Below are 13309 nucleotides of genomic sequence, written 5' to 3' on the forward strand. Positions count from 1 at the left end.
CTCTCCAGAATTGGAGTTTTCAAGGCAATTGTCTGAGCTTTACTCTAGAAGAGGCCCCTTTTGCAGATCTAGGAGTATTAATTTATGGCTATGGTTATTCTAAGAATTAATTTTAAAAGATAATCCAAATTTTAAATACTCTGGCCTCTTGTCAATCATTTATTAGCCCATGTGTCCTGAATTTTGGGGTCAGACAGTATGGATATTTATGATACTGCAAAGGGGGAAAAGATAAAGAATGAGATAGGTTTAAAAAACAAAAAGGTGAAGATTGGGTTAAGGGCTACAGAAGTCAGTCAGATGGAGCTTTTGAACATTCCATTAGTTTGAGTCATGACTAATTTCTTACTTGCACCCTCTCCAAGAGGTGGGTGTTTGAAGGGCTCAGAGATAAGGACCATTTCAGTTCTTCCCCTAAAGGACCAAAATATTCCTACTCCTCACGAACCTCAGGCCAGATTTATGCATGACCAGTTCACATAACTTGGCACTTTAGGACCTTCCCCACAAAATATAGCTAAATTTCAGCATAACCTCTCCTATCTGAAAATCCTATAGCACAAACTAGAACAAAATGCACTGATAAATATCAAACAGTGAATTTAACTTGTAGACTGAGACTGGAGAAAGGCTAAACTGTGGTTATGTTTGTATTCTTTTTTTTTTTTTTTTTTAATTAATACAAAGCTACGCAAAGAGATGTCTTTTCTTTCTACAAATAAAGCAACCCCTTCTGGACAACAAAGATGTGTCAGTCTGAAAAACAAATACCGTTAAATCTTTAAAATGCCATCGTATATGAGGGGATTCCCTGGCACTCCAGTGGTTAGGACTCCGCGCTCTCACAGCCGAGGGCCCACGTTCAATCCCTGGTTGGGAAACTAGGACCCCACAAGCCACGCGGTGCAGCCAAAAAAATAAATAAATAAAATAAAGTAAAATAAAATAAAATGTCATCTTATATGAATAGTAAAATGCTGTTGAGCGATACAATATTTGAGCTCTTGTTTCTCAACCCAAGTCGAACTTCTATTGTAAGTTATCCGACCTTTGCTATTGGACTTAAATACTATTTTTCATTTTAAAAGCAATATATAGTCATTGGGGAAAAAAACCCATTACATCCTACCATCCGAGTACAGCCACAAATAATAAAATGTTAGTGTATTTTTTCCAGTTTTTTTTCCCCTAGGAATAGGTTTAGGCTTTGGGGACGTTTTCTGACACAGTTATAGTAATAATGATACAAAATTTTAATATCTAGATTTTTTCATGTTTCCGTGCTATTATTAAATAGCTAAATTTTGGTTTTATGAATTCAGACTCGAATCTTAGGCTTAAAAGAAACTTTAGAGGTTGTTTAGATCGACCCCCGGCCATTGGATAAACTCCTTCCAGACAGTCCTGAACATGGCCTATGAGCAGGTGCATTTTTCTATACAACGCATTGCTCTAGAGAAAAGGTATATGCTAGAGTTCTCTGTCCTTCTTCAAAGCTTATATTCTCCAATAAAACATTGCCCTCATTTCTGTTTAATATTCGCTGAACAATTCAAACTTATAATGCAGTTACCACAAGGCAGGAAAGATGCTTTTCAGAAATAAAAATGCTGTTTTCTAAATGAGAAAGGATTGCATCCTTTCCATAAAAGATTTGATAATAAAGACATACTATATGCACAATCAAGTGGGGTATGGGTTGAAATTGTCATATTTTCATGAAATAACTTTATTCTACAATGTTTTCATAACTGGATGGCAGCCTACACAAATTTTCATAAAATCCCCATTTCCCCAAACTCTTCCCCAATGAGATATGGGGAACACTTGAAACAGATCACTGAAGAGAAAATAATTATAAGGGTGGCTTTATTTTTCAGTTAAGGGGTGAGCATGAGGAGGGGGGCAGGGGTTGTTCATAAATTCCAAACATGATAAAATATCATCATTTACTCAGTGTGGCTTGATCAAATATATGATCCCTTGACATAGCTTCCCTCATTTCACAGGCATTTTTTTCTTATAAATAAATAGATCTGTATATCATCACACATGTATCAAACATGTTGTATCTGTTGGAGCTGGTTATTGTCTCAGTTCTCAGACCGAATGTTTATCCAAGTAAGAAACTGAAAGGTGAACTGTCTTTGAATGACATCATTGCTGAGGTCATTTCAAGGACATGAGAGATTGCTGTCAAGAGGTGCATATTCTCCCAATGGCAGCGGATCTCTGTCAAGTTACTTAGCTTTGATTCTGGCAGCTCTAGCATTCCATTAATTCAGAATATTACTCCTTAATATGAGCTCCTAACATTTAAAAATAATATTTAAAAATCTAATTAACTGCAATGATTACTTGTTGAATTCTTAAGACATAAGAATCATTTAGATGCTTTTGTCTGAGTAGAATAAACACAAGAGCTGGACTCTATTAACTGCTACATAATTTTTTTTACTAGTATTTTCCATTACTAATGATTTTCCAGGAAAATATAAAAAGGAATTAAAGTGGAATAGCAAACTTCCCGTTGGTTTTGTCTTTTGATTCTGTGTGACCATCAACAATGATGTAAGACTTGGATAGAATGTTGCTTCTCTGTGCTGTATTTAAATGTTTTGTTTACCTTTAGTGTATACACTTCATTGTGCTTTTTTTGGAATGACTCCAGCAGCCCATAAACTAATGCTTTGCAAAACCTAAATACAAATGTTTGAAGCCTGTATTAGAAACACTTCCTTTTATGATCTGAGTGGAAAATAGAGTTTTACTGTTTTATTTTTACAAATTACACTTTTGTGACTTTTGCGATATGTAACTAAAACAGAAAATGGCAAAGAAAAAGCTTGGAGCTAATTAACTTATGTGCTGCTTTTTGGAAGTACTACTAGAGACTATTATTGCACAAATATTTTCAGAGAAGATGCCTCATTTATAGGACAGTTGCCAACCATGTTTATTTATAATTTTAAGACAGAAGAAATAAGGGGAGAGATTTTTTTCCCCCATAAAGCCATCACATTATTTTACCTAATTTTTGTAAATTCAATTCTATATAACAAGATCTTTAAGGCATATCACTCTCAGTTTAAAAAAAAACAAACGCTAAATTCCACAAAGCTTGATTCCTTCAGTACTTCCTGATTCACTCTTTTAATTAACCTGAGTGATTTATAGTCCACCGAAGCTAAATTAGGCAATTAGCCTTCTGTCTTCTTTCATATCTAAAAGAGGAGCAAAGGCTTGAATCATGGCCATTGTCATTACTTACGATTATTTGCCATTCACTTTTTTCATGCCATAATAACAGCTAATCATAATGGTTAATCATAAAACACAGCCACTCCAAGTTCATTATTAAATCAGCCAAAGCAATCAGATTGTACCAGTATATAAATGTTCACACACATTTTCACATGTTCTGGGATTCAGCATTTTTCTAAAGCCATATTTGGTTGTTTCAGTCATTCTGCTATCTAATATCAGCAGCTACATTGTCACCGAACCAACTTCTAGGCAGTGAGTCATTATTCTGGAGATAAAAAAACTGAATCAATAAGATATTAGTCAATTCAATCACACTATAGAATCACAGGCTTTGTATTCAACTCAGACCTTCTTTTCAAGTTCAGGAGGCTGTTAAATTTTGCTGCCCAATGTTGATGAGAGAAAAGCTCCTCTTTACCACATCACAGATTTTCAGGTACCATGAGATTTGGGGCAGCTGGAGTCAAAGACTCTGCAGGGCTAGTATTTGAAGCTGCACCCCATTTGCCTTGTCATAACTATTTTTTAAGTGGGCTTTGCCAACAGGCCTAGATGGGGGAATAGGGAGTGTGTGTGACAACTGCCTGCTCAGGAGACCCAAAAGGAAGTGGTGTGCTGCTTGGGTCTCTAAAGGAAGTCATTGGTGTTTTCTGGAATCACCACGCAAAACTGTGGTTCCACCCCTAAGAAAGGAATACAATCTCTTTTCTTAAAAGCACCATCCCACACCTTACTCACCTACAATGACAAGAAAAAAAAATGACACGAATATTACAAGACCTTTTTATTCTTTTAATCAAAACAGTCTCCATTAACCATTTCAAATAATCATAAATGTTTGTACTGTTTGAGATCTGTGTGAAACACTGGTGGCACAGTCAAAAGTAAAGGAAGTTGATGTGAATGTGTGAGCAAAAATATTGTAAAGACTGATCTTACTACTTCTGCCAAATGAAAAGATTTGGAAAGAGAATCAGCTTGTGTGTATTTCAGCATTCCCTTTTGGTTTTCTTCTGTTGCTTAGAAGAAAAAAAAAGTTTAATGAACTTTACAAAATTATAAATCTGTATAAAAATTGGAAAACGTGATTCCTACATTAGAAGACAGTAATACAGAGTTTCAGATCATTCAGGCATGTTTCACACCCAGAGTTTAGGACTGAAGTTTGGTTCTTTTCCCAAAGCAATGAAGTGAAAATCCTTTTGTGAATCATATAAATTAGCTATCTCTAAATTGCTGACTTAAGTCTTTCTGGAACTAGAGTAAACATGAACCCACAACATGAAATCATCACAATAGAAAGGGAGGGTTTTCTATAAATGTTATTCCTGCTTTCATAAGCAAAGTCTTTTTTTTTTTTTTTTTTTTTTAAATTTTTATTATTTATTTATTATGTTTATTTTTGGCTGTGTTGGGTCTTCGTTTCTGTGCGAGGGCTTTCTCCAGTTGCGGCGAGTGGGGGCCACTCTTCATCGCGGTGCGCGGGCCTGTCACTATCGCGGCCTCTCTTGTTGCGGAGCAGAGGCTCCAGACGCTCAGGCTCAGTAGTTGTGGCTCACGGGCCCAGTTGCTCCGCGGCATGTGGGATCTTCCCAGACCAGGGCTCGAACCCGTGTCCCCTGCATTGGCAGGCAGATTCTCAACCACTGCGCCACCAGGGAAGCCCAGCAAAGTCTTTTAATTCCTATTATTTTTTCTAAATTTAAGGTTATATCTTAATGCAAATTAAGAATTTTGTTTGTTGTAGTAATTAAGAAAAAAACAGGAAAAAAAAAGTTGGATTAGTTATGATTCAGTACAGTTATTCATAAATGCTCACTCCCTTTCTGATTGTTTTATTCTCCCATTTTCTAAAATGCGGGAGATTTTAAGATATTACTAGAAGAGAAAGCGTATGTAAGTTCTACTTAAGAAAATGTTAAGTAGAATAATTTTTCTAAGCCAAAAATCTCACTTCCGACGCATAATTTCTGGATTCAAATGAGTCTTATGAGAATGTCTTAAAAGTTCTAGATGTGGGGCCTTCCCTGGTGGCGCAGTGGTTGAGAGTCTGCCTGCCAATGCAGGGGACACGGGTTCGAGCCCTGGTCTGGGAGGGTCCCACGTGCCGTGGAGCAGCTGGGCCCGTGAGCCACAATTGCTGAGCCTGCGCATCTGGAGCCTGTGCTCCGCAACAAGAGAGGATGGGATAGTGAGAGGCCCGCGCACCGCGATGAAGAGTGGCCCCCGCTTGCCACAACTAGAGAAAGCCCTCGCACAGAAACGAAGACCCAACACAGCCATAAATAAATAAATAAATACTTAAAAAAAAAAAAAAAAAGGATAAGACAGGCACCTAATGTGGAATAATGTATTCTTTAAAAAAAAAAAAAAGCTCTAGACGTAGAAGTCAGTAGGGAGCAGACAAGAGGTATAATATTCGAATTATTTTATAATATTTCAAATACGGTCAGTTCCATTGCACCTGAACATTTGGTGGGTGATTACAGCACATGTAAAGTTCACGGCGAATGCAGTCCTCCTTTAACCTGGCCATTAATCTCGCAGTGGTAAAGAAACCTTGATTAACAAGAGCGATGCTGTTGATTTGCGCGTTAACGGCTTTGTTGTGCATTCTGTGGCTCTGTGTATTTTGTCTGCCATTGTACAGGAGTTCAAACCCATTGGTGCCGGGTACAACAGAAGGGCCCAGCCTTTTGTTGCAGCAGCAAACATTGATGACAAAAGACAGGTAGTGAGCGCTTCCTATAACTCACCCATTGGGCTCTATTCAACCAGCAATATACAAGATGCGCTTCACGGGCAGCTGCGGGGGCTCATTCCTAGCTCACCTCAAAAGTAAGTACTCCACTTGGTTTCTGCCCACCATGTTCTTAATGGTGATAGTACGGCTTCTCTTCCTTTCAAAAGTCCAGCTCTTGCTGTTTTATTTTTACTTTCCTGAAGGCACGATCAGATTTTTATCTTAAAGACAAGCATCTAGAACATGGTTCTAATGTTCTGGAGTCCAATCTGCCCGTTCCCGAACATTTAGTGAATAGATGGTTAAAAGGAAGAAATCGCTCTGGTTCCATCATCACCCTTCTTAGTCATGTCAATATTTGGTGGTAAATAATCCTTTCTGTACGATTATTGTTCACTTAATTTTATCTAAATATATATATATATATATATTAGTCTTCCACTGAGGGACTTTTTTAATCCTTTGTTTTTACAGGATGTGAACTACTTTGAACACAAGCACAATATTCGGCCCAAACCTTTCATAATCCCAGGCCGAAGCAGGTCATAAAGCTTTAAGATTGTGAAGTTTGGAGTGCATGCATCTTTAATAAATCCTACTAATCACCAAGACACATAACTCTTAGGTGTTTGGAGTGACTTTTCTCATTTTGAAGCTTATTTCAAAAGCAAAAGAAACAAATTCACTTAGCAGAGAAGAGAGTAAATATTGACCAGATTACAGAGCTGTGAAATATTATGCAATCGCTGTGTGTATTTATAACTGATACCCCTGCTGTTCTGAGGATCACGTCCAGAACACAGTGACCTTTTGAGGCAGGCAGACATACCCTATCCCAGGGCAGGAAGGCCCAGTCAGCAGGAACAAAAATGAAAACCAGCCCCCGGTCAGGAGTAAGGAAGCAGGTGAGGCAAATGTGGAAAGGCTGCTGTAGCTTTCCATGTTTGTCTCTGATCATCCCATCTCAGCACCTAATTCTCATTGCACCATCAGAGCCCAGTGGGTAATCGCACTCATTCTAGCTCTTACATAAAAATAAATTTGCGTTCTTATGGATACTTGCAAAGGAAGAGAAGCCACTAGAAAAGGAACTTTTCCACTTGGGGAAAATAAGTATAAAGAAAGAAAGAGCTGGAGGCAGAGAGATTTACTGGGTTACCCTCATGGGTAACTGTGCACACACTGGAATAAAAATGAGCAAGATCTCTTCTTGTCTGTCAGTTAGAGAAACAGATCATCTTCAGATGATCCTTCTCAAATCTTCTCTAGAAACTGAATTCCAACCTACGAGGAAAGAAATTAATGCCTTGTCTTGCCACATCAGGAAATAGTGACTTCGGGAAACCTCAAACCCATTCCTCTGACCTCAGCTACATCAATCAGCCCAGAGGAAGGAAGTTGGGGGTTAGGCTGGATCAATCCTAACAGGTTAGGATCATTGAATAATGATCTACATCAGGTGTCACTAATAGGGGTCCACGGGTGGAGTCAATTCACAATGTTTTATTTAACCCTCCCATTTTTAAAAATACTGAATTTAAGTTTAAGATGGAACATCTACTCTCTATCTTGCCAAAATGCCCATCACGCCTAAGCATATGATACCTGGCCCAGTTTCATATATGTGTGACCCTCCTGGCCCCTGGAGACATCTGAGTTTATGATGCCTGCTGTGGATGGTCAGTCATCACTTGATATATGATTTCTGTGTGCAGACCTTTCTATAAGCTACAGTCAGGGCCAGAGGATTACCTCAAAATAAGTCAGACAATTTTGTGGTATCAGACTCAGAAAGAAGGAGTGGAGCAAAAGAGCAGGAGAAAGATGCTAAAAAGGCAATGACTACCAAATACATCTGCCCCCACTACATATTATATCCCCAGCACCTGGAAAAGGGGCTGGGACAGAGTACATGCTCAACAAGTGTTCATTAGATAAAGGAACAAAAGCCTAAGAGTACCTAATCAGACTTCCTGAGTAGCAAGAAGAATCAGGAGCTGTTGCCCTTCCCTCATACTGGCAACTCTGAACAATCCTTTTTTTGCTTCTCTTAGTTTTTCCCTCCTTCATATTCCATTTTCCTCTGTATCTTTTCTCTATTTCTCCACATTCAACAGCTTCCCAACCCCACTTTAAATAACATTAAAATAACTGGATTAAAAGTTAAAATGCTCTTTTACTATTGAATAAATATATACATAATATATACATCTTCCCAGAGAAGCAGAGTAAAATGGATATACTTGCATTCTTTTGAGCTTAGCATAATGGTAAGCTCACTAACTTGAGCTATAGGACTCCACGAGGCTCAAATAAAATGATACATTAGAGTAACACAGATCTTGCTTTTGCTGAAGACCAATAACATTTAATTTTATAAAAATTCAGGGAAAGTCAAGGAGATTCAGGTTTGTGATGCCCTTCTTTTACATTTTCATTTAATTCAAACATGGTGATAATAATAAGCCACTCATAATTTTGTCATTGTAAGCTGGTGCCTTTCAATCTAGCTAAATTTGGAAGAGGGGAGTGGCAAAACAGAGATGAGAGGATCTGCTTAAAAAACAGGTACCAGTACACAAACCTTAAAAAAATTATAAAAATGCTTCTATTATCCTTCCTTTCTTCCTGTGCCCCCTCACTATTTGCTCTAGCTTCTCAATTTCTTGTTCTTACCAAATGATTCTTCATCAAGGTGGAATTTTGAGTGGCTACTTACCAAGCAATAACTACACCATTAATAAACAACTTTTGAATCAGAAGTAAGTTGGAGATGCTAATATATTCATTTCCCTGGGTCTTACTATTAGTTAGGGTTCTTTCAATGATTTCATCATAACTGAAGCATATTAAAAGACCAGTATTTTCATATGAAAATATGTAAATGTTTAAAGCCACAGCTATCATTAAAAATACATACAAGGCTAGATCCAAATGATAAAATACAATCTGGTGAGTGGTTTTTGGACAAGTCACTTCCAGAAGCATGTCCCCAAAGGTCTATATACACACCAGGGAAATTAGTTCTCTGTCTAATGATCTACCCAGGTGTATGATAGTAATTGAGTGTATCATCAGCCTTACAGGTTGCCAAGCCAGTAAGTCAATGTCAAGAAATCTCAATAGCATCTACCTTTCCAGGTCACAGGAATAGGTCATGGTGACCCGTGATGATCTCCACAGTGACTAGAGTCCATGAAAACTATTTTATTTAAAGCATCAGTTCAAGAGCTCTTTTAAAATTGTCCCAGAAATTTATAAAAAGATAATTGTTTTTTTGCTTAGGGTTTATTTCCTATCTATTCAATAGACATAGGCCCTTAAATAGAATGATAAAGAAACTAGGAAATAGAAGACACAATCTCTGCTTAAATAAAGTTATATACACAAGCATGCATGTATATAAGAACACTAATAACAGAAACAAATGTAATACTAATTACAACTGTAAAATAAGGTATATCTGTAAGTTCTGAGTTGACCACAGTTTACCTCTCCACAATCTAGCAACATGCCTGGCACACAGTAAGGTCGAGTAGTTATAAATGCTTGTTGAAAAGGTTCACTATTTTGAGCCCAAGTCTCCCAATATTGAAACTCAGTGTTTCAAATCCCTAAATTACAATTTAATAAACTTCATTATACTGAGGTCAAATCAATACGATCCTGACTAAACTGCACTGTAACTGAAATGTTATTTCTATTCTTTTACCAACTGAAGTCAATTTCAGCATAGTGTTGAGCCTATGAAAATGGTGAATAAACCATTTGACATTTTTGTATGTGATCAACGAATTTACTGATTGAGATTCAAACAAGTTCTCAGTAGTTGGGAAGTGAAGGAGCAAGTTCATATATACCTGCCCCATTCAGTCTTTGCAGGTGGTTGACCTGGATAACACAACACAAAAAAAAATTTTAATTCATCTAGTGACATGGGTTGCCCAGACTAACAAGGCTGCAGCATTGATGAAGCCAATAAAATCAATGCCCAATATATGCTTTTGGTTTTTGCTCTCTGAATGGGGCTGAGGTTGGCATTAGTAGCCCTAGAGAGTAAATGCAGGTATGCGGCCATACTTGAGCCCTCAGAGAACACTGATTTTCAGGTAAACACACCATATAAATTGTTCTCTGCCTTCAGTTTACAGCAACACTAACCTGCAGGCATGACTGAAGTTCACATTAATATTACTATTTCTTTTAGCTTTGTCTTAAATGACTGTGCTTAAAAAAAACAATATATTCCATTTTCTCAAAAAATGCATTTCTCATGCTGCACTTAAAATGCATGTAGAAAAATGGCTTTTTAGTCATTGGCATCAGTTATGACTAACCTCCTATCCATAGAAAATTCTACTCATAGAGAATAAGAAATTTCTGTAGTTGTCCTTAAAATTGCATGACTGGCCTTTCTGATGTTTTAATAATGAGCTGCCTTAATTTGTCTTTAAAAGGAAATGAGAACTATGCATGGAAATATATGTGTGCTTCCAAAATTTTAAAAGAAATAGCTATGTATGAAGGAAATATATATATCTTAGCTCTAAGTAGCATTCACAGAGTTTGAGATCACCTTATTTCCCCTCTAATCATTCATTTCAAGGTGACAGGCATTTATTGGCTGTTTCCAGAGCCTATATCAAATCACCGAACAATTTTTTAAAGTGTAGTCTTCACAAAATGAAAGAATGAAAGTAGAAAAAGTTAAAATAGTAACAGTAAAATATTTACAAAATAGTCTTAAAACATAATCTCTATCACATAACCTACAAGTTGCCAATTACTATTCAATTAAGGCCCAACTGCATTTCTGAAAATACTTCTTATTTTGAAATGTTTAACCTAAATATCTGATTGGATCTTCATGCTGCATATTCATATTACTATTTGTGAAGGATCATTCATTGATATTTTAGTTTTAAAAACTGCAGCTCAGAAATGTAAAAGGATGTCCTGCTAATGTAATTTCCCTGAGCCACTTCCTTTATGCACAGCTCTTTTTACATGAAACCTTCGCCTCGTAGAACATATTGTCTAGTAGAACAGAGCCAAACAATGCAATATCACCTGTACCTTTTAATTTTGTTAAACGTTTTTCAATCATGAATTTTTAAATGTCTTCCCTTTTGAAAATAACTTCTAGCCAGAAATAAATATTTCTTTTTCATTTGATTTAATTCACTTCTTACTTTTAACCTCTCTGTACTTGTTCTCTGTGTTCTCCTGTCTGGATTTTCTGGTTCCTGTGTCATCTCTGTGTAACGTGGTCATTAACACAGTGGATGCAGTACTCCGTCCGGTATTGACGGTGGCAGTGGACGTAGCACCCCTTCTTCTGTCAGTACTCTTAGTACTATTTGCCCAGGTGACTTGAAAGTTGCTGCTAAGATGGCCCCTAACATTCCTTTGGAAATGGAACTTCCTGGTGTGAAGATTATACATGCTCAGTTTAATACACCTATGCAGTTGTACTCAGATGACAATATTATGGAAACACTTCAGGGTCAGGTTTCAACAGCTCTAGGTGAAACACCCTCAATGAGGTAATATGAGTCTTTTTGAACCATCGGCATATTAACTAAACACATGGGCAATGTCAGCTTTACTGGTGTCTTGTAACACTGTCTTATCATTGAAAGAAAGCTTTGTGAAAAGCTTTCAAGAAAAGAAATATGGATTTTTTTCCGTATAAATAAATAAATCTAAGGATTTATTGCAGATATCTAGGCCTAAGGATAAGGGCGATTTGAAAAATTAACCAAGTAGAGTTTTATGTGACAGATCACAATAAACTGAAATCATGGAAGGACCAAACGTATATGTCTTTTGAAAAACTACAGTGTAGTTTACGAATGTCTGGTACAATACTTCTCAAAAGTGATTTATAATCTGGGATAATCTATGTTTCTCCTTGGGGGGTCAAAAACTGGGAAAGGGATGGGAGGTTCAGAGAAGTTTTAAAAGAGGTGATACCTCTTTTCTCTTCTAATGGCATCTTGTGGAGAGTTAATTATTTCTCATTTAAAATTTTTGCCATGAATAAGGGTTTATACGTGAATATCTCAAGCTACTGCTATAGATATTTAATTTCCACTGATCTCTATTTTGACTAATTTCTTCTTTATTATGCATATTTGTTCAAAGTACTTTTGCTATCAAGCATTTTCAGTTAAAAATATTTATTAAAGATGAAATCTTGTTACTTCTTTCGATATTATAGAGCCATTATAAAGTATGATAATGCTTATGAGTGCTATGTAGCAAGATCCCAAAGATAACTCTTGGGATGAATACAATGTGATAATAATACCATAATGTATTTCAAAGCCGTTTGCAAGGAGTTTCAGATATATAAGATGATTATTTCCAAATATGATACTGGTAATAAAAATATGTGCAAATAGCAACTACCTTTTCTAGATAATGCAATTAAATGACATAAAATAATAAAGCATCTCAGTGCCTGACATGTATTTTTATTGTTCACCATGAATATATCTGTAGACAGTTTATTAAAATAAAGCTTCTATCATTTTTGTAAATGAATTATAATGTGGCTATTTAGTAGCCAACAAAGCTGACTTCTCTGTGAAAGTTGCTACATTATGCACTTTCAAACACTGACAAGTTGAATTTCTTCAATTTACAAGAAAAACGATACCTTTGCTGTCTACAGGAGTTAACAAAACTAAACCATACACTGTTGGTTTAATATCAGAAACGAATCTGAATTTTACTGACATCTTTATGACTGAGAATAATCAAACCGGGCTCACTCGTGCACTTTCTATCACGTGTATGTTGTCTTTTTTTTTCTGAGAAAGGTTAATTTTGTTCACATTATAATTATATATCCATCAGACACAAGCATTATTTTTTAAATTACTATTTCCTAACAATCACATTTTAGTTGCCCTCCAAAGGATTTTGCCACATGGAGAAATGCTGATGTGACCCCCAGGTTAATTACTGATAGTTTTAAGGCAACCCGTGTGAATTCACATTATATTTTTAGCTATTGATATAATAGAGATTACCTTGAAAATACTGAATCTCTGTTCAGGAGTTGCTGTAAATATAGTGATCACTGCTTGTTGATATCTTGTGGCTTCTTGCACATACACACACTCCTGAAGCTGCTTCGCCCACCACGTTGTGTTTCAGTGAACCCGCGGCCCCCCCAGTGCCCCCCCAGTCGGATGTGTACCGGATGCTGCACGACAATCGGAATGAACCTACTCAGCCTCGCCAGTCAGGCTCCTTCAGGGTGCTCCAGGAACTAGTGAACGACGGTGA

General features: G+C 36.8%; 2 protein-coding genes across 12 annotated transcripts in view; one reads left to right on the forward strand and one right to left on the reverse strand.

Annotated features, from left to right (window-relative positions):
- Window positions 1-13309, reverse strand: part of CFAP96 (cilia and flagella associated protein 96) — a 157354-nt gene that overhangs the window by 91807 nt on the left and 52238 nt on the right. The window lies entirely within an intron of this gene.
- PDLIM3 (PDZ and LIM domain 3) overlaps window positions 1-13309 on the forward strand; it is a 31668-nt gene that overhangs the window by 13483 nt on the left and 4876 nt on the right. For 2 of the 6 annotated variants that reach the window (XM_082375338.1, XM_082375340.1), the window contains exons 4-6: window positions 6485-6552; window positions 11293-11556; window positions 13178-13305. In XM_082375338.1, the coding sequence (XP_082231464.1) occupies window positions 6485-6552; window positions 11293-11556; window positions 13178-13305 (460 nt within the window). Of the gene's footprint in view, window positions 1-5917; window positions 6106-6484; window positions 6553-11292; window positions 11557-13177; window positions 13306-13309 lie in introns of all 6 variants that reach the window. The other 4 variants (XM_082375339.1, XM_082375342.1, XM_082375341.1 and 1 more) reach the window with 2 other exon arrangements.

The sequence above is a fragment of the Balaenoptera borealis genome (genome assembly GCF_965194805.1).
Source record: "Balaenoptera borealis genome assembly, chromosome: 21".
In the NCBI taxonomy this organism is placed as follows: domain Eukaryota; kingdom Metazoa; phylum Chordata; class Mammalia; order Artiodactyla; family Balaenopteridae; genus Balaenoptera; species Balaenoptera borealis.